The following is a 22,766-nucleotide window of genomic DNA, read 5'->3' as shown; positions in this document are numbered from 1 at the left end:
AATATGTTCTATATAGATAGTAATAAAATTTATTAATTTTCTATATGATTCCCTTATATTATTTTTTCCCAGAAAGAGACTGAGCAAGAGAGAGAGAGAGAGAGAGAGAGAGAGAGAGAGAGAGAGAGAGAGAGAGAGAGAGAGAGAGAATAGAAAAATGATATTTGATCAAATATATATATGTACACAGTAGGCGCCTTAACATATGAAATTGTGTTACATTCGGGGCTAGTAATTAATTAGACATCAAATCAAGTTATTTATGCATCATGACTGTTAAAGAAGGAATCAACAACATTTGTTTTGACATTAATGTCTACAACCTTTTACAAATTGCATTTAGAGCTGTTAAACAGATGTGTGTTCACATAATTCTAAAATAATGTTGCCGATTCCTTTCCAAACTAACAGTCATGATGCATGAATTGTTTGACGTGATGTGCTTAGTTATTACCGATTCCGAATGCGACCAATTTTATATGGGCATTATTGGCGCCATACATACATTACTCTCTTGACTCTACGCATGCGCAAAAAATTCCTTGTGTCTCTCGTAATTCTGTCACGGACGGATTTTTATTATAACTAATATGAAGGCCATCCCACGAAAGATTAGCACAAATGATTGTAATAGATTTCGTTGGAATATCTTACCCAATTATGACGATTATCTCATCGAAGAAAACGATACTAAAAGTGAGATGACAGATACAAAATATAGTATGTCTCAAATATTTAAATTTCAAGAAATAATTTTAATAGTATAAAAAAGAAAAATATCCTGTATTATTATTATTATTATTATTATTATTATATGATATATATATATATATATATATATATAATATTATATATATATTATATTATATATATATAATATATTATTACTATATGTATACTATATGTATATATTATATTATGCCCCGTTTCAACTTCTATATACAAAATTTTTATCATGTAACGTATTTATGTATTATACAATATATTATATATTTATTAGGCTTACATGTATTACATATAAAAAATATTGTATAGAAGTTGAAATACGGGGAATATAATTACGGCTGTGGTTACAACGGAAAGGACTCAATAATGATGAGGTCACGCATAGAATGTAAATATAGCGTATTGTGTTATTGAACGATAACCGCAAGTTATTAGGGTCGATTGACGAGAAACTCGATGTAAAGAGCGCGTAAAACTTCTCGCCGTGTGCGTGAGCGTATAAAGCCATGTCTCCGGCTTAATTGTTGTATTCTTGCTATTGGTGTTGCACGGACGATCTTATGTATGTAAATTGCTCTTATACAAACGACTACTTGACAGAATCATTCTCATACACAAGCGCTCATGTACTCGACGTTCCATTAATATTCGTGCTTTGATCGAGTGTGCGTAATAATCTATCTAGTCTCTTCGACTTTGGCGCGTATTTACATCTCATGTTCGTTTTCGAGATATAGATTTCGTGTGACGTTATTAAAAGTACAGTGCACATACATCAAGTTCGTTAAAGTGTGGATAAATAATTGTTCCTGACAATAAGTTATATATCTTCATTGTAAGAATTTGGTAAGAGTTCGCTTTTTCTGTGTTAGATTATAAATCATATTTTCTTATACTATCTGATTAGGAGAAGTAGCCAATTTAATCTGGTAAAAAGATTAAAAATCTCGAATCGAAAGTATATGTGTATAAAGTAAACCCTTTACTTTTTTTTCAAATTTGAGATTTGTTTTAAAATATCCCTGGCAAAAATGAGACGTTTGTTTGGCGTTTACATGAACGTTTGTGGAAGTTCGTCGAGAGTTTAAAAACGATTAGTAAAGAGTTTATAGAACAAAAATTGCAACACTGCAGCGTTGAAAAGACGTTTGTACGTTATAGCGTAAACGTAAACGTTTGAAAAGTCTGAGTAAACTCTGTACACGAAGATGTATCAACGTTTACTGAACGTACTCTGAAAAATGTTACCTCAGCATTGCAAAACTTTCATGTAACATTATATAAAGAGTTTGTAGAACAAAAATTGCAACACTGCAGCGTTTGATAAGCATTCAAAACCCAACAGCGTTATGTAAGTGCTCTTACAAAGTTCGAAAAGCATATAAACTCTCAGAAAACCCTCACTCAACGGTTGTTAACGCTTTATAAAGTTTCTTATTTTCGCCAGGGATACCCTTAAAAGCACACATGAAAGACGTCCAAAAGGCATAAAATATTCTCTGGATGTCCTCTTCTTTACATATTTTTACACACATGTTTGCATCAGAATTTATTATTATGTTCTTTAATTAAAAATTTTTAATTATATATTAAAAGTTAAATTTTTTAATTACTTATGTATTAATCTTTAATTACTTATGCACTTATATCACAGTCAATAAATAATATATGTTAGCAATATACTGTAAGATTATATAAGAAATAATGTAAGATTATAAAATAATTGAGTATATAGAGCTTTTCCTATTATTTTAGTATAGTTGATTTTTTTAATTTTTAAATTCACGAAACGTAGTCTAATAATTTTTTCAATTTTCTAGTATTTTTACTTTTTATAGGAAAGTATTTATTTTACTGTATGTTCGCAGGTCGCAAGCACTCGTCATTTTGACGTTTCAAATTGGTCATTCACTGACTATTCTTGACGTCACGAGTTGACGTTTTTATGACGTAAAAGTGACGGTCTAATGTCACAGATTCTTGACGTCATGACATGTACCGCATTTTGACGTCATAAAATGTACCATATTTTCTTTGTGTGGACGCCTTTTTCTTAGCATAATAATGTATTTAATTATGTATTTAATAATGTATTTAATGTATTTAGCGTTGTCGAATAAAGTAGATTAACCGATTCGAGAGCATCATTGAATAATTACAGCTATTCTATTCTTCAGAAGAATCTCGGATCGATTAAACTGCTTTATTCGAAAACGCTGGAAAACACAAATATGGTAAGAAAATAGATCATATGTTATACCAAGACGTCAATATAAAAATATCAATATAAAATATCAATATAAAATATCAATATAAAATATCAATATAAAATATAAAGTGTATGTAACAAATCAGTCATTTTGACGACATATGAAAAATGATCAGTTTGGAACGTTAAAATGACGTGTGCTTCCTACCTGGGTCATGTTACTTAACCACTCAAGTGTTCATTAAATTAGTGTACAGTGAAAGTATTAGTTATATCAATCGAGTGTAATTAAAGTACCAAAAAATATACACTTTTTTTTTATAATACAGTTGATTGGTAAAATATATTTTTATAAAACGCAAGCAACGGAAAAGACATTATTTGTTGAAATTTTATGATATTAGAAGTAAGTTTATTTATGTTTAAATAAAAATAATAATAATAAATATAAAATTTGTGATCTATTTTCTTACCGACGTGTGTTTGCTACCTGGGATGTTTATGTTTATATGACTTGTCGATGCTTGAATGTTATATACAATAACTCATTTCTCTCTCGTCTCTTATTCATTTCGCTCAGCGCGATTTTTCGGCTAGCATAATTTTTATGAGATGTTTTAAAATACAATATCATTTATATGCTCCAGATTTCTATATAAACGCAATTTATTGTATATTAATTTTTATTTTCGTGTATATGATTATTTTCAGGAAGAATGCAAAGTGGTAGTAGTTTGAATCAATTTAACGATGATGACTCTTTTAGTGGTGGACCGTGTCCGTCATGTAGATTAGCTATCAACAAGGAAACTGGTAGACTCAAGTTTGTGTCAAGTTTTGCATTGTTCGTTTTTCACAAATTTCAAATTAAATTTCCCGTATTTGTACTGTGTATGAATTTTTCAAAAAATGCAGATGGTGTACTGGCGAAAGTAAAGCATGGCGCTTTCGTGTCAAACTAATGCTCCTGATACCCGCCGTATTATTGCCAATTACTATAGCGTGTATTGCTCTATCGCGTTTTCAAGCTACAACCAAAGTATCCAAGTCGCAAACTTTTCCCACTTATGGAATACAGAACGAATCAAAGATCGAAGATGATATCTCTTGGTGTAAGTTTTATAATTACAAGTATATAATAATTGTAATAAATGCCGAAATAAAATTAAGAGTTTCCGTTATTACATACATGCAAAAATTTACAATTTTTACTTAACAATTATATGATAACATCAAATCTATTCTAATAATTAAATATTCTGTCTCATATTAATAGAGATATTTAACATATACAAGCGCAACATACATACAGGCAGACATAATGCAACACAAAGTTAAAAAGTTAATTAATCCTGTTATTATTTGCCATAATGATAAATAAAATATGTGAAATAGCATATACAAAAATATAAATTTATCAATATTATATTAAATTATATCAAATTGCATTATTATAATAAATTGCATAAAAAAAATTATAGAGATTTGTCTTCATATTGAATAATTCCATAATAAGTATGCATTATATGGGATTAAAGATCTTATATATAAACTATAGGTTCTTGAAGAATGTCTGTGAATGATTAATTTTACGTTATCAGCTACCAGTCACAATGACGTACAGCATGGAACTGAAGAAATCGAGGACGAGGATCGGATTAACTTCCTGAATAAACTTCCTGATATAAACAGTTACGTACCTGTAGACATGCATCCTCGGCTTCGATCCACATCCCAGCGACGCAAGAGAGACATCGATGGGGTACTTTATCTCCAAGCAAATTCAAAACAGTCCCAAACTTTAATCTTTAATTAAAATATTTGAAATCTTCCTTTTTCCTTTTTTTCCCTCTTCTACCATCTGTCCATCACTCATTCTTTCTTCTCTCCCTGTTCTGTTTCCTTGAATATCCTTGAATCTGCATTTATCCATACACAGTACGAGCAAGAAAATATTCCGAAGACGATCCTTTTTAGGAGACTCGCACGAGGGATGGCATCGAATCGGACAATCGAGTAATGTCCTCGTTACATGCACATTTAATTAATAGGAAATTGACAGATTCTTTTTTGAAGGGAAAATTAGATAGGAAATATATGGCGGAAAGATTATGTGAATTATATTTTCAGATAATGCGAATTATATCGAAAGAATAAGGGTATATGAGTATGGATCTTGCACTTAAGAAATTTAGTAATCTCACAATTATTAATAATTCTTATAATTATCAAAAACATATTTACTTGAAATTTAAAAAAATATTTTTAATATTTTTTTAGCTATATTAAGAAACTCTACTTTCCATATTTTCTTACAATATTAATCCATAAAATCCATCAGAGATAACTGGCTATTTTTAATCTGCAACAACTCTTCCTTTTTATACATTTTATATATGAAAGGGTAATTTGAGGTTTGTGATTACTTTGATTGAAATATTATTTCAATTGTTATCAATGTCATATAGGTAAAGCTTGGCGAGATAATCGGAACGAGCAACGCGCAGAATGTTGATGAAAAGCTGGATAATTTCTTAAGCGATTATCTAGAAGTAGAGGTTGATGATATATATGAAAGTAGCGGAACAAACGACCATCATTATTCCGAATCAATGTAATACTTTAATCATACTGATCCGTTATTCTGATTGTCTTTCTTTTTAACTTTAATTGGTTTTTTTATCATGATAAATTTTTTAATATTTCAGAAGAAATGGAGAGTCATATTATATTAATAAATACGAACGCATAGATGTCGAAGAACAATTGAAAGAGGAATCAGTTTTGAGAAACGAAGATAGATTTTCTATCTTTACCAATGACACCGAAACATGGTTGTCGATGGCTGACGGACATGATGCTATCGAAGATGATAAAATGTCTAATTTTCATACATTCTGGAAAGGCGAAGGAAATGCTAAAAATATCAGAGAAACTCGAGGTATATTTCAAAAATATCTTTTCTATAATTCCGCACTATTATAATATATTCATCGATAAAATATTGGCAACGTAACGAAAGATAAAAAGAGTTTATTGAATGCGCAGCACAAACAATGTTGAAATATATGGATAAAAGTGTAGATCCGTGTGAGGATTTCTATCAATATGCTTGTGGTAATTGGGCGAAATTTAATCCTATCCCGAAGGACAAGGCTGGCTATGATACCTTTGAGATACTGAGAGAATCGCTGGATTTCGTACTCAAAGAATTATTAGAAGATCCGATATTGTATAATGTCAATGAATTAGATGCCGACGATGCTACGGTAAAGGCGAAATATTTGTTTCAAAGCTGCATGAACTACGGTAGGTAGGCACAGATATTGCACAAATATTTGCGCGAATCATTTAATATGACAAGAATGTGGCTAGAGATTTTGGAGCAACGTAAGGAAAGGCCACTTATCCGACTTCTGGATGAACTTGGTGGTTGGCCAATTCTAAGGCCAGATTGGAACCCCGATAAATTTGACTGGCTTCTGTTGACTGCCAAACTTCGATTGTACAATAATGATGTATTAATTTCAGAATGGGTGGGTCCAGATATTAAAAATAGCGATAAATACGTAATACAGGTAACAAGCAACTTGTCTTTTTTTCGTCACAAATATCGAAAGATTTCTTTTACAAAACACTAATTAAGAATTGGCAAGTAACAGCCAGTAAAGCCCGGTAATTGAAGCGTAAAGAAAAATAAAACACCTTTCTCTTTCTTTTAATTATTAGTATATTTCAGATTACTCGTTACAATACATGCATTAAACACGAACGTTTTGGATCTTATTGAATCTCAAGTCGCCAGAGATGTATGTACACAACAGCAGTATTATCATCGAATGTGCGAAAAGAAGCGCGGGATCTGAGCGATTCTCCTCTGACTCATTACATCCTCTTTTACTCATTATATAATATTATTTAAAATATTAAAATTTGATTTCTGTGCAATAATTTTCTGCATTTTTACTTTTCCCTCAAGATTCAAAATTTGTGAATTTATTATTAGTACTATAATATGATGAGTGAAATTGCTCGGGAGAATGTGCTTGTCAGATTACTGCGAGATACAGCATAGTTGCATTTGCATATCGATTGTATAATGATTTATATAATTAGAAATGTTATTGTTTACTCTTTAATGCATAATATTAATGTCACGTTAAAGATGGATCAAAAGCTGATTCAAAACGCTCGTGTTTAATGCATGTAGTGTAATGAGTAATCTGAAATATATTAGTAATTAAAAGAAAGAGAAAAGTATTTTATTCTTCTTTGAACTCCAATTACCGCGTTTCATTGGCTCTTAACTTAATTCTTAATTAGGTTTTTGATTGTTATTATTATATTAGTTGTTTAATTATTATTATTTGAGTCAATTTTATTTTAATTTCTCTTACAGTTTGATCAAACGTCGCTCGGACTTCCTACCAGGGATTATTTCCTTCAACCATCTAACGCAGTTTATCTAGAAGCTTACAAGGATTATTTAATAAAGATTGCAACTTTGCTTGGTGCATCTTTAGATAATGCGACCATGCATGCTGAAGAATTGGTTGAATTTGAAACGCAGCTTGCGACAGTATATACTATTTGTACAATATATACATCGTGCGAGATATATGTGTATAATTTTGCTCAAATTTTTGACGTTATAATTACTAGTCTTCAATCTTGTAGATTACATCGTCACCTGACGAAAGACGAAATTTTTCGGAGCTCTATCAACGAATGAGTATAGGTGAACTCAAGATACTCGTGCCACAAATTGATTGGCATCGTTATCTATCGATCGTCTTGACTCGAGAAGTAAATTTTTCTGAGCCAGTCATCATCTTCGCATTACAATATATTCAAAATTTAATTGTTTTACTTTCAAAGACACAACCTAGGTAGTATGATATATTTTATACTTCTTCATTTCTCTATATATACATACTATTTTCAATATATAAAACATTTTTAACAATTTACTTTTGTAGAACAGTGGCCAATTATCTTTTATGGAGATTTGTGCGGCACAGAGTGAACAATCTGGACGATCGTTTCCAGGAGGTTAAACAAAAATTCTACTACATTCTATTCGGTAGAGAGCAAGCGCCATTAAGATGGAAAAACTGTGTAACTCAAGTCAATTCTAATATGGGTATGGCAGTTGGTTCAATGTTCGTCAAAAAATATTTCGACGAAAATAGTAAAAACGATGTAAGTATTTCTTGATAAAGTATCCATAAAATTAAAGAAAAAAAAGAAAAAAAAAATATATATATATATAGGATGTCTGAGACCATCCGTACACCACTTTTCTTTCAAAAATTAAGCATTTTTGAGAAAAACGTTTTAGACAAAAATTGTATGGTTTTGAGGAGAATATAGTAAGATAGTGTCATTGGTTGCACCCTCAATAGCCGTTAAAGATTACGTAAAGGTCACTTTCAATTTCTTAAATGGGACTCTCTACTTTTCATTGCATATTCTTGTAGCTTATCTCAAGAGCTTTCCAAAACACTATAATTAAATATTTTTTCATTAAGTACTTTTCGAGTTGTAAGGCTTGAAAGTGACAGTATTTTGACATAATATTTTGTTAAATATTTATTTTTCAAATTCTTTACTTTTGATTGTTGCAAACAATGCGAATCAATTAATGTAAAGAAAACACATAATTGTTTTAATGAAAAACTTGTTGTGTAACTGCTTATTGCGTATTCATTTTCTTTGCCTCTCACGGTTCGGGGTTAATATACATACACACATACATACATACATATTATATCACACATACATTACTATAATAAATACAAATTGAGAGGACACCTTTATTCCTTTTCCTTTATTAATAGACATTATCGATGACTCGAGAGATACAGCGATCATTTAGAGAATTACTTAATAAAACCAATTGGATCGACATCGATACAAAGCGTTTGGCAACTGAGAAAGTAAATGCTATGTCGCTAAGGATCGGTTATCCAGATTTTATTCTACAGCCACATCTACTGAATGAACGTTATAAGGATGTAATATATTTCTATATCAAATTTATAAATATATGTATATATAACATTCAATCAAAAAGGAGAAAAATCAATATATTAATATATTTGATGCAGGTTGTAATACGACCAGATAAGTATTTTGAAAACACTTTAAATATTTTGCAACATTTGACTCGAGTTGAACAAAATCGTCTTGGCAACACTGTCAATAAAACTTTATGGAATACTGCTCCAGCGATCGTGAACGCTTATTACAGTCGCAACAAGAATCAAATAAGTCAGTTTAACTTCATTTAGAAAATATTTGCATATTTTTTACTTTTCTCGCAAATTCATGTACTAAGAAAGAAAAAAATTAATCTTAAAAATTATTTAAACTTTTATTCTTTCTCTCTGTCCTTTTTCCTAGTGTTTCCAGCGGGCATACTGCAGCCTCCTTTTTATCATAGATTTTTTCCACGAAGTTTAAATTATGGCGGAATTGGCGTCGTGATTGGACATGAAATTACTCATGGATTTGATGATAAAGGTAGATTGTTCGACAAGGATGGGAATCTTCATAGATGGTGGAAAGACGAAGCAATCGATGGTTTTCACCGAAGAGCACAATGTCTTATCGGTAGAGAAAAAAACTTTTTTAAAATAAAATTTTCTTCGATAACATGCGAATAGGATGGCGATTATATATGTTTTTGATTTTGTAATCAATCTTCTTTCTCGCAGATCAATATGCACGTTACACCATAACGGAAGTTGATATGCAGATTGACGGTGTTAATACACAAGGGGAAAATATTGCCGATAATGGCGGTATTAAGCAAGCATTTAGGGTAATTTTATAGGTTTTTGCATTTGAAAATTTTTAATAAAAAAATGATTTAAATTTTTCAAATAAAAAACATATTTCTTTGCAGGCATATGAAAGATGGTTACGTTTGAACAAAGAGGAGGACGAGACACTACCCGGAATAAGTGCGACAGGTAAACAATTATTCTTTTTAAATTTTGCTCAAGTTTGGTGCGGTTCAATGCGTCCCGAGGCAACTAGAAATAAACTAAAAACAGCTGTACATTCGCCTGGTAAGTTTCGAGTAATCGGAACACTTTGCAATTCCAAGGAGTTTGCTCAAGTATTTAATTGCCCTCTTGGTTCTCCAATGAATCCTATGAATAAGTGTTCGGTATGGTAAAACACACACACACACACACACACACACACACACACACACACACACACACACACACACACACACACATATATATATATATAATTTGCGCGTTGGATCTACATTAACATAATTTATCCCGACTATAATCCAAATATAATGAAATGCAGCTTATTTAAGTGGACTTTTAATTCATCTGAAAAAGACTCTAACAATTTCCAAATGTTTAAAACAGAAAATAATATCAATTTAATGCGTTTAACATATTTTGTACATTATTCATTATTCTATGATTCTATATTAACTAAGAGAGACTATAAACTCTAAAATAAACTTATATGAAAAAGAATGAAAAAGATGTATCATTTTTATATATAATTTTTGCATAATATTGCATAAAGTAAATTACAAAATATGAAAAGCAGCCTCAATCATAAAAATCATTATATAAATTATTTTTCAACTTATGTATAATTTTGTATGATCTTGATGATTTTGCGAGAGTTCCTTTATCCTTTAAACTCTGATATTTAATTTTATAAATCTATTTTAAAAACTGTACTTGTTATATAAATCCGGTTAGATGGCGATAAAAATTGTTTAATATTTGACAAACATTTGAAATTTTTAATCTCAGCTCATATTATACATATATCGTGCGCGTGTACGTCAATTTACAAATAGGAAACGCTTTCATTAATCACACAATTCTATTTTTACAATTTGTTTACGTATTATCGACAATATATTAATAATGTATGAATTAAAATTGAAAAGAAAAAAAAATGACATCAAAACCGATATAATAAAATTGATACAATAAAATGGTACGCGAATAACTTTTTAATATCATGTATAAATATTCTTCTTATTAAGTATGTGCGCGAGAGCTTTTTATTATATTCTATTACTCTTTTCCCTTTTTTTAGAAAAATGTAAATGTTTTAATAGAAAAAAATTAAAATATAGGTTGTACTAATAGGTTGTAATATTCTTAAACAAACTTTAATTACCACGACGATATCTTTATGGTCTTAATTTTATTATGTATAGCCGTTATATATATATATATATGTATATATATATATATACATATACATATATATATATATATATATATATATATATATATATATATATATGTATATATATATGTATATATATATATATATATATATATATATATATATATATATATATATATATATATATATATATATATATATATAAATCATAATTAATTTTAATTTTTTACTTTCTATGATATCAAAATTGGCCTATTAAATATATAAATATATGCTTCGCGTATGTACTACTTCCATCCAACTGATAAAAAGTCAATGGAAATATATCTTGATCATTTGTTTGACTCATGTTACCATTATACGTGTATACATTAAAAAAGATCTTCTCACTTATGCAGAAATTGGTATTCCAAAATGTCTTCCTCATCTGTAAAGAATAAAAAAAAAACATTTCATATTCTAATATGAAATAAATATAAGTAAATATAAAGTATGATTAAGCAAACAAAAACGACATTTAGAAATTATATAGCTTACAAAATGAAAGTTACATAATTGCTAAATTTATATATAACAAATATAAAAACATTCCAAATTAAAACTATGTCACACACACACACATATATACTATATATATACATATATATACATATATACACATATATACTATATATATATATGTCTGACATAGTTTTAATTCGAGATGTTTTTTATATTTGTTATATATAAATTTAGCATATGTATATATATATATATATATATATATATATATATATATATATATATATACAATATATATATATATATTTTGCCTACTATTTTTAACTAATTTAGCAAGTAAATATATTGTAATAAAATACATATATAAAAAGAAGTGTTATGGAATCATTATCTTTAGTTGTAACTACAATGATCAAATTTAATGATATCCCAGCAAACACCAAGTAACAGTTATATAATTGTTAATTATAATTTCCTACTCAACAATATAATTGTTATCTAACACATAACAGTTATATAACATGTAACAGTTATATTGTTGAGTAGGAAATTATAACTAACAGTTATATAACTGTTACTTGGTGTTTGCTGGGATAAATAGAGCGGAAAATGGATTGTAAAAAACATAGCAAATGTTATATTGCTATATTGTCTTGGTGAAATAAACTTGAACTTACAGATATCGTCTCTGCTATTGTTATCCAAATCACTAGTTTGTGTATGAGTCTCCTCGTGCATACGTCGCCCTGTATCAACCATCAGCGTGCAGCACAAAGCACAAAAATGTCTCGATTATATATCTAAGATGCAATATATATACTAGCGATATAATGTTCAAAAGCATGAAAACAAATTTTTAACAGATCTTTTTCAAAATAGGAAGGCGATACAAGTATAAAAAATAATCTAAAAAATTTTTCATTAATGAATAAATATGATGTTGAAAAAATCTATGATTCTTCACCTATTTGCAGTATTAAATTAATATGCAACAAATGGCAAAAGTAGAATCTTAAGATTTGTCAAATGTATTCCACAACCTGTCTGTAACACAAGTATATATGTAATTTACATTAAACAATAAAATTATTAATATCGTGATATGTAACATAAATTGAATAAAGGTTTTGTACATCTGCTTGCTATAAATATTCAAATGTATTATAGTTAAGTGTATTAAGTGTATATAACTCATCATTACAGTATAATATACAATTTTCCATAAAATATTGATATAGTGAGAAATAATACACATCAATGTCTTTTTTAATAAAAAAATAGCAACTTTTTAAAATACAATTTTATTAAATTGCGTCTCGTCACGAAGAGAAGAAAATAACGAGTTGTATAATCATTTATATAAATAAAAGATATAATTATATTAATTAGGAAAATTGCATAATGTTTACAATGCACAAATATAGCTTCATAAAATATCAAATAAAATTTATAACAAACAATAAAAAACAAATCTTTTTGTCAAAATACTTAATTTTTTCGTATATTAAAATATTTATATTTCTAATCGATAAAAGATGTTTTATACAGGCTTTTAGAATACTTGTTGAAATATACACAAGTACAAACATATACCTACATACATATATATACATACATATATACATATATATGTGTGTATATATTTATACATACATGCATACACGACATATATGCAGATATATATACATATATACACACACACACACATATGTATATATACGCTTACACATATACACACATGAAGCTATATTTGGCTATTACTATACCAAAGTACTGTCAAGTGAAGCACTGTACATATATATCAACTATTATTTACTTTCCTCTATACGAATATGCAATAAATAAAATTAAAAATATTTCTTGCTATTATTATATTCAAATATTTAAAAAAAGAGCGGCATTTTAATGTGTAAAATTAAGTTATAAATTTAAAGTTCTCTCCTGCTCGACACTGTATATACATACATACATACATATGTACGTACACACACACACACACGTGTGTGTGTGTGTGTCTATATATATATATATATATATATATACATATAAATCGAGCATAAAAGACATCATTTTACTGTAATAATGTAGTAAATAAAATTGGTATCATGATAAGACATAAGTAGAAGAGATTTGCATATCGGCAATGTTAAAATAAAGTAATATTTAAAAACTTAAAACATACATGAAGTTGTATTATTAATTGTAAAATACGTGTAACAATGACAATAAAATAATCTAAGGACGTACACACCTGCAAGCATCAATATAAATTAAATCTCGCAGCTTTCTATATTTCTAACACTGATAAGATGGCACATTTAGCATGAGCATAATTTGCATGTATATACATTTCATTGAATTTGATACAATGTCGCATATTGCAAGGAGTACGATTTATATTTTCGATTTAAAAATTTAATATATAATAACTTAAATCAAATGAATACACGTACTATGTATAAAAATCCGCATGTGGATATCGTAAGTTTTTCTTAACCAGTTAACAATTTAATCAGGATAAACAATTTCTATACATGGATGATTTTTTCAAATATAAAAGTTTTTTAAAATGTACCAAATATTTTCAAAATAAAAATTAACGAATTAGTGATGAAAGGGGGGAGGGGGATATTTTGAAACAATATCCTCTCGATTTTAAAGAAATAGCTGCCCCATTGTTGTAGATAATCCTAAAACGCAATCAATTAAAAAATATTAATAGATATATGCACATACCTTCCTATATATATAACATAAATTACATGCATGTGCAGAAAGATTATTGCAAATCTTAATAACATTTGAACCAGTCATTGAGGTAAACCATGTTATTTACATGATCATTTATGTGCTTTATCTTGTGCGATTGTGCTGCTAAAAAAGTAACAATTACCACATCATAGTTATATAACATTACACTTGCGATGAAGCGTGCACATTATGTGTAAATATATAATAAATTGTTATAGTGAACAAACATTTGTAATTATGTTTTTGTAATACTATGAGATACAGGAAATAAATTATTAAACAAGTTTTAGAATAGAAGATGCATCATGCAGAAAGATAACATTTTGTCGTTATCAGGACGAAATTTATGTCTTGATGTTCATTCTAGACACTCTTGTACAAGTTTTATACTCTTATTATATGTAATTATTAGTATTACAGTATTATATCAAAGATTTCTTTAATGATATAACACGTTAACAAAACTGCCTATCATTGTTATGGATGATATATGACGAACAAAAAAAAGACGAAAAAAAAAAGACGTCAATTTTACACACTAAATATTACACGAGAAAATGAATAAGTAACTTGTAAGAATTCTATAACTTACTGTGTATATAAAATAAAACACTTTTTCTTTCTTTTTATCTCTTTTTGCTTACTCGGATGTCATATTATAACACTTCCAAATATATTTCTCTGTTACATGCAAAATATATCTCAAAACAATCTTAATAAATGCAACTTTTTAAAATACTATTATGCAAGATGCACAATCGGAATAAAATATAAATGATAATGTATAAAGATGTGTATGAATTAATTAAATTTTTCAGACCCTCTTCAAATTTATTAAATCAAATTAGTGAATAAATACTTTGAACGTGAGAAAAGCAATAGCAATCATGCATAAATTCTGAGGGCATGATAGATTTGTAATAACTCAATTTATTAAGATGGAAAAATATACGAAAATACAAAAAATTGTGGAAAAAGAATTCTAATAGTTATTTATTAATTTTGTGATTTTGCAAGTATAGAATAAGGATATAACACATGCTTATACAAATAAAACAATTCAAAGTATTTGTCCACGATAGTTAGCTATATCCTATATTATATATTTCTCCTATTTACAACATCTACATAACATCGACAAAGAATTCACAAGGATTCCCCATCGCAATGCGAAATGACTGTCTACTACCAGATAAATCTTGCTGATTCTGCTGATTCCCTGATCCTGTTCCCGTTTGAACAGATTGCTCGGAACCACTAGAACGACTGCGACTTCCGTTAGATCTCTTTCCATTCGATCCATTACCATTGCCGGAATTTTTACTTGGCATTGACGGCATTGATGGATTATGTAATTCTGATTCTGATGCCGAAGAGCATGATTTTAAATCGTGAATAGGTTCTTTGCATATACGTTCACTACCTGCACTGCTACCACCTATTTATATTAATATACACACATAAAATATATCTTTTAAGGAAATTGATTTTTTTTTAAATGTAAAACAAATAAAAGAAATGCTCAATTTTACCCGAACCACTATGCACGCTCTCTTCTCGATGGTAACCATAAACAGTGGGCTCATTTGTGAAATTAAATGGCATGGGACTGTAACCAGTTGCTGAATGTGGTGCATATGTTCCCGAATAAGGCATGTCCCAAGCATTTGGTGGTGGCAAGGGACCAACTGTATCACAATCTAGTTTCATGCTACTCATGGCTGAACATAGATCACCAAAAATGTAATAACATTGCTCAGAAAATGTGATTTTGTTCACTGTATGTCGAATGAAGCCAGCTTTCAGCATGAGTGATGCATATTTCCTAGCATCACGCCGATCAATAAATCCTTCCACGTGCGTATTCAACCAGTCCACAACATCCGCACCGATAAATGCATTTGGAATGGTAATTTTAAGCCACATTCGATCGCGTATCTCTAAGCCTGAATCAGATCGAGCCATTGCTCGTACTACTGTCGGCATGTCGGTGTTGACTGTTAAATGAAGCTCTTCCAATGGTCCTGAGTCAAATATGTTAATTCAGTATATATAGGATCTATCCAGTCACTCCTTCCCTATTCTCTTGTCTATTCTATTTCTATTTCTCAATCAATTGTGAAATTTTCTTTTTTTATGAAAAAATCTTGATGGAACACTATGTTTCTAAAGTTTAAAACAATTAAAAATAATAAAAATTTTTCTTATTTAATTTAAAATTCAAATTTTTATTTAAAAAACAAATCTAATTTTTTTATTAAAAAATTGTTCAAAACTTTGATTTTATTTAATTTAAGAATTAATAGTTTATTGTGTAAGCGTGTTATGTAAGAGTTTTAATATTGAAAATTTTCATTTCGTTAATTTAACCAAGAAAATTTAGCATTTATTAAATACAATTTCTTATAACTTACGTTCGGTATCTGGCAAAGTGCTCGCAAGACTGCTCGATGTTGAAGTTAACGTTGTGGCACTTGGTGGACGAGGTGGAAAACCTTCACCTCGTATAGCGGCCGTGTGCGCTACCCATGCACCAGGATCTATGGGACGTACCGGTTCTGTGCGAGGTATCGTAAAATAACCTTTAGGATTTGGATCCCAACATTTTGCAACTACAAGTTTTATTGGTCTAGAAAGAAACAAGTATAATATAATAACTTTTATATTCTATCTAAACAATTATATAATTACACAGATATGTATCATAATTGATACATACCCTGGTTTTTGCACTACTTCGCGTAATACCCTCACTGCCTCGTCATTAGACATATTTTCGAAATTAATATCGTTGACTTGAAGAATCATGTCACCGGGTTCTATTCGACCATCTAAAGCAACTGCTCCTCTATTTCAGACCAGTATATTAAACAGAAAAATATAAGAAATAGAAAATTTATAATATTAATTATAAATACCATTTGTACAATCAGTCTTATACACAAATACTATAATGTAAAGTACAGAAATGCAAAAGTACAGAAGTACAAAATCTTTGCTCTGTTTTCACATGATTTACAGAGATCATTAATAAACATCTTAAATTATATAGATTTCATATTAAATTATGTGATAATTAACAGAGATATTTTACTTTATACAACCTATTGTTGGTGAGAAATAAATTTGAATTTCAATTTAGTAGTTGTTTAAGGTATAGTTGTCCCTGCTAAAATGTAAATAAAATTTTAAGGAAATATGCATACTAACCCTTTCATTATTGAACCAACGTATATTCCTCCATCTCCACCTTTGTTACTCTGCCCGACAATACTAATACCAAGGAAATTAACAGTGTCCATGTTCAGTGAAACAGTTATAATATTTAAGGACATTGTACTGTCAGTAATACTACTAAACGATGATGTTCGTGACATGGGTGGTAATCTATGTCGTCGTTTCCTTTGCGGTCGACGTCGATCTATAAGAGAAGAAAATTTTATAGATTCACATTTCGCGTATATCGAAATAAAACAAGAAATTTATTCGCTACATGGTTTTGTATCCAAGGTTTAAACATAATATAAGATGTTATAAGGAGTCTTAATATCTTTTCATATTATTTCGATTTATTCATACCCAAAGTGCCTCTATCAACTGTGCTACTCATATTAGTGTGACGACCAGTCGTCGATGTGATACGACTGCTCGCATCGTCATCAGATTCCAAAAAAGTTGTTGTTTCTAAATCTGAACTTAAGATGGAAGCAGTTTCATATCCATGACCAGAGCGATGTTTCGAATGACCATTTATACGAAGTCCTGTGGAATTTCTCGTAATTTAAAATATGAAAAAAAAATATTTCATGTTAAATATCTTTTATTGTTATTTTATATTGTTATTTCCCAAAATGTGAGAGTTTATATACACAAGCTTTACTTTTTCTTTTATAAATATATAAAATAACAATTATATTTTATAATTAATTATATACAATATATTAATAAACTATCATATTTTTCTACCAGTAGCATACCATTATATTTGTTGTACTTTTCATATTTTTCCGAATGATGTCTCGAGCTTTTATGTAAATGATGTCCTTGTCGACTGCTTATAATACTCTCTGTCTCTGTCAATGTATCGTCGTGTGAAAGTGGAGCTGTTCCTCTATTACCATGTCCAGGAGTTACATGATCTACACGATCATGTTTTGCTTCACTGTGTGCCATGGAATCTGTACATTGGGATGCACCATCCGAGACATTGCTACCTTCAGCGGATACCAGCTGTCATAAAATATTACTTCATTAAATAACATATTTATTAAATTATATTTTGATAAAAAATACTTTCTATGAGAATAAAAATACACACGTGTCATATTTAATATCTGATTCATAGAAAGGTTAAACATGGAAATAACATGGTATTCTTTATTTTGTCAGTTTCTGTTTAGAAATTTAAATAATATCTATTGAAAAAAGACATTATTCTAAATCTTACCCAAGAGACAACTCGACCATTGAAACATGGTAGATGAGCATCATCATCTATAATTTCTTCTTTTACCACGCTAATATAAAGAATAAACAAATTAATTTAGTACAAAAGCATGTATTATCAATATCAAACTTAATAATTCCTGATTTGCTATTATGAATTTATAAATATATAACAAAAGTGTTAATAATCCTTATTTCTCTGTGTACTATTTTACTTTGTACTATTTTAAGTATATAATTTAATAAAGTTAACTTTTAAATACGTGTCATGATTATGTTTCACTTATCACTGTAAAAATTTGTGTTACATCGCTATCATAAGACAAAGTTCCGTCAACTTTTTTAAAATAGTATAAGAATTATATTGTACAAGCAAATAGCAAAGATAATACAAGAATAATATGCCACAAATAAAAAAAGTCATTCAGTCGTTTATGTAATGAAAAAAATTATACATCGATATTGCTAATAATCGTAAGATCTTCAGAATAGATAGCTAGATAGGTAGATGTATGATGCATGAATGCACACGCGAATTGCAATACCGATTGTCGGAGCAATGATTCGCAAATTACATTTTGTTACAATGTGCATAACAAATATAAGATTTAATATAACATAATATGTTACATTACATGATATATAGACACAACAAATTAGTAATATGAGAATAAAACGCATCGTATTGCCACTTACCCGAAGTCATCGTCCATTGACTTAAAGAAATACTTGTAATTCGGCCGATTTAAAACATTCTTGAAATCGGCAAGGGTTACCCTTTCTGGCGATATATTGAGCTTTACTAGGTACGGTGTCTCCTCATCGTCCATGTGATAGATAATCTTCGTCTCTTCCATCGTCTGGAATGCGTATCACACTGGGTTCATTCGCGATATGCAGAAACGATACGCTCGCCACACGGATTCTATCAACTCGGAAGATATTCTTTTAAACCAACATGGCGTGTCGTGTATCGAGCCAAAGCCCTGATGTGTACAAAAATCGCATGTTCATGGCTCGTGAAATCTCACGACTCACAAATATCGTTACACGAAAATGCAATCACGTTGTACCGCTAACTAGGAAGAGGTTATTGGCATTATCCGTTGAATTCACATAATATCCGTTGCAATCGTGACGATAAATTTAACGTCAACATCATCAGCGTTGCGTACACTTGTACATGTATACGCATCCATACCACTGGCAGTTGGCGGTCAGTGTTACCAACTTGTTTGCGAGCTCTGACTCCGGAAACTTGGCATTACCACTTTGACTTTTCGCATAATTGTTTGTGATTCGTTTGTAAGCGATTGTGAGATTAATTAAAACAATTGTGAGACCAGTCTTTCACTATAAAATAGAAAATAAAAAGGACCGTTAAGTTAACGCCCATGTTTTTAATTGCAATCCTGTTTAAGGGTCGGCTAAAGTGACGAGTAAACTCTGAATTGATATTGGAGACCTCAGGGTGCTGTCACATGGGCAGTCGGAATTTCGGAAAACGGAATCTCGGAAAAGTACTAGAGTGGTGATCAACCAATCAGAATTATCTAGTAAAGTTTGAATGTCGGTTTTTCGATAGCCTCGCTCCCCATGTAGTGATTTCTACGGAAAACGGAATGCTATTTTAACTTCAAATTGTCTTTCAATTTAGAAAATTTCTTTATTATTTTCTATTATAATAAACAATAAATACAAATGTCACTTTTTTATATATTTTTCTATTGTATTAATTATTTTTTTTGTCGGAAAACTATCAAAATAAATTTCTATTTTTACTAATTTCCGAAATGCTCCGAAATATTAGTCCATGGGGAGCCCAGCCACAAAAAAACCGGACCGACAAACACGCAACTTTTATTATTGACAATATGATAACCATTTTATGTGATAAAATATTTTGATTAAATATTTATATGTATATTAATAAATACTTACCAAACAATTATTTATTAACAATAAAATTCTTCTTATAAAAATAAAAATTTAATCCCGGTTAATTTTCATTAAACGTTAAGGGCTCGTTCCCACTGAGCGCGTCACGCGTCGCGTCAACCAGCGTGAGCCAATCAAAACATCCCATTGTAATAACACGGAAAACATGTTATTACAATGGGATGTTTTGATTGGCTCACGCTGGTGACGCGACGCGTGACGCGCTCATGCGGCGTCTACAATGAGATTTTAAGGAGACTTAAGGCGTAAGACTTAAGTCTCCTTAAAATCTCATTGTAGACGACGCTTCAGTGGGAACGAGCCCTAAGTTAAAATGTCTCCAAATAATTCTGATTGGTTGATCCTAGTACTAGTATTCTGGTACTTTTCCGAGATTCCGTTTTCCGAAATTCCGACTGCTAAAGTCACTAGATATACAAAGTACCGCAATCCATAAAGCCTACGGCACACGGTACAATTTTTCGTACTGGATTTGATAAGATTTAGGGCCTGAGCAGAATGGCTGCCTCATAATTTTAAGACTGTTTTATGCCTTAGGTCTTTGTCTTAGGTAACGCACAATACTGTGTGTTATGTCCCGAGTCTTATGTATACCCGAACGTTTGTAAGAAAATATGGAATTGTTAATTGTAAATTACATATTTTTTCTTAAAAACAACTATGTGTTTTCTTTACACCAATTGATTCCTCTCATTATTTTGTACATAAAAGTATTAAGGTAAGATAATCGAAAAATGAATATTTTACAAGATATTTTACGGTTTATGTAAAATTAAGAAATTATTTCAAGCCTCATAACTCAAAAAGTACTTAACGAAAAGGTACTTAATTATAGTGTTTTGGAAAGCTCTCGAGATAAGCTACAAGAATCTGCAAAAATATATAGGGTGTTCCATTTAAAAAAATTGAAGTGACCTTCACGTGACCTTCAAATGACTCTTCAAGGTCAAACCAATAGTACCATCTTATGGCCCCCTTGAAACCATACAACTTTTGTCTGAAACATTTTTCTCTCCCGGGCTTCGTTTTCGAGATATTCGACTGGATGGATTAAAATGGGCCACCCTGTATATGTATATAATATTCATAATTATAATTAAAATTTTATTGTTATAACAATAAATAATATATATATATATATAGATTATTATTAAAATTTCACTATTTATCTGTAATATTTATTATTAATAAATGCCATTTATATCCAAAATAGGATAATTAAAATTTGAATATGAGCAGAGTTGCCTAAAAATGGCGGACCAATCAAAAGAGGCCCCTTGATGGCCAGTTACTTATTAGAGGCTCTCTACAAAATAGGACTCTTTGATTGGTTAATCGTTGCTGGTTACCCTAGGCAGTTCGATATAATTGGCTAAGATCAATCGCGACGTAAACAAACGAGGCACTCACATGGCAAAATGTAGCTTCCGCATGAGTTGGCGCATGCGCAAACATCTGCTCATGCGCGCATGTGCTTGAATCTGCTAATGCGCGTGCGTATTCGAATGGGCGCCAGACTGCATATGCGCGAATGACTGCGCATGCGTGTGCGTTTGCTGGTGCGAATGCGTATGTGCAAAAATTGTGGGGCATGCGCCGAAGTTCGCGCATGCGCAAAAAACTCGCGCATGCGCCGAAGTACGAATATGCGGAAAAACTTGCGCATGCGCCGAAGATCGCAAATGCGCAGACTCGCGCATGCGTAGTAGATGGCGCCTTCACAGAAGCTCTCACGCATGCGCACACGCACGCGCAGACTTACGCGTATGCGTACAGGTACGCGCAGTCCTTCGCTTATGCGTAAACATACGAGCACGCGCAGTTGCTTTAGTTATTAGGGTTAGATACAGAATAATATTCTGCACTTCAAATATTGCAAAATGTAATGTAATTAATACTGAACTGTTCCTAGATAATTAATATTACACCTCGCTAGCAAATATCTCAAAATATAGCAATAAATTAAACCAAAACTACCCCCCTCAAA

The 22,766-nt window shown here is 30.2% G+C and overlaps 2 protein-coding genes and 1 long non-coding RNA gene across 15 annotated transcripts; 1 reads left to right on the top strand and 2 right to left on the bottom strand.

Moving 5' to 3' along the window:
- The first annotated feature begins 321 nt into the window (after positions 1-321).
- LOC145969696 (neprilysin-4) lies at positions 322-10,886 on the top strand. 11 transcript variants are annotated; one of them, XM_083095878.1, is made up of 17 exons: positions 1,151-1,572; positions 2,595-2,792; positions 3,647-3,779; positions 3,851-4,047; positions 4,537-4,697; positions 5,404-5,549; positions 5,644-5,876; positions 5,984-6,244; positions 6,311-6,513; positions 7,335-7,514; positions 7,613-7,824; positions 7,915-8,137; positions 8,776-8,952; positions 9,046-9,208; positions 9,341-9,550; positions 9,655-9,761; positions 9,846-10,886. In XM_083095878.1, exons 3-17 carry the CDS (start codon positions 3,652-3,654, stop codon positions 10,119-10,121), a joined length of 2,877 nt encoding a protein of 958 aa, XP_082952004.1. In that variant the 5' UTR covers positions 1,151-1,572; positions 2,595-2,792; positions 3,647-3,651; the 3' UTR covers positions 10,122-10,886. The 11 variants fall into 11 exon arrangements, with proteins under 11 accessions (XP_082951999.1, XP_082952009.1, XP_082952007.1 ...); XM_083095880.1 differs by having other exon boundaries at positions 1,153-1,572; positions 3,647-3,758; XM_083095873.1 differs by lacking the exons at positions 1,151-1,572; positions 2,595-2,792 and adding an exon at positions 322-720 and having other exon boundaries at positions 5,647-5,876.
- Positions 4,321-5,607, bottom strand: LOC145969699 (uncharacterized). The gene is made up of 3 exons (XR_014438225.1): positions 5,252-5,607; positions 4,636-4,959; positions 4,321-4,566 (listed from the first exon to the last, which is right to left on the bottom strand). It is a non-coding gene; the product is annotated as an uncharacterized LOC145969699 (long non-coding RNA).
- A 447-nt stretch (positions 10,887-11,333) lies between the features above and the next one.
- On the bottom strand, positions 11,334-20,046 carry Dsh (Segment polarity protein dishevelled). Of its 3 annotated transcripts, XM_083095884.1 has the most exons (11): positions 19,517-20,046; positions 18,822-18,891; positions 18,352-18,604; positions 17,954-18,136; positions 17,585-17,795; positions 17,094-17,222; positions 16,789-17,003; positions 15,907-16,398; positions 15,564-15,812; positions 12,301-12,369; positions 11,334-11,549 (listed from the first exon to the last, which is right to left on the bottom strand). In XM_083095884.1, exons 1-11 carry the CDS (start codon positions 19,675-19,677, stop codon positions 11,509-11,511), a joined length of 2,073 nt encoding a protein of 690 aa, XP_082952010.1. In that variant the 5' UTR covers positions 19,678-20,046; the 3' UTR covers positions 11,334-11,508. The 3 variants fall into 3 exon arrangements, 2 of the variants coding, with proteins under 2 accessions (XP_082952010.1, XP_082952011.1); XR_014438224.1 differs by lacking the exons at positions 11,334-11,549; positions 12,301-12,369 and adding an exon at positions 13,761-14,313 and having other exon boundaries at positions 14,967-15,812; positions 19,517-20,045; XM_083095885.1 differs by lacking the exons at positions 11,334-11,549; positions 12,301-12,369 and adding an exon at positions 13,761-14,313 and having other exon boundaries at positions 19,517-20,045.
- Between the last annotated feature and the right edge of the window lie 2,720 nt (positions 20,047-22,766).

Source organism: Camponotus vicinus, unplaced genomic scaffold (assembly GCF_025532165.1).
Source record: "Camponotus vicinus isolate PSW18456_S1 unplaced genomic scaffold, iyCamVici1.0 SCAF_4, whole genome shotgun sequence".
NCBI classification, from domain to species: Eukaryota; Metazoa; Arthropoda; class Insecta; order Hymenoptera; family Formicidae; genus Camponotus; species Camponotus vicinus.
This window is presented reverse-complemented; position numbering and strand designations above follow the sequence as displayed.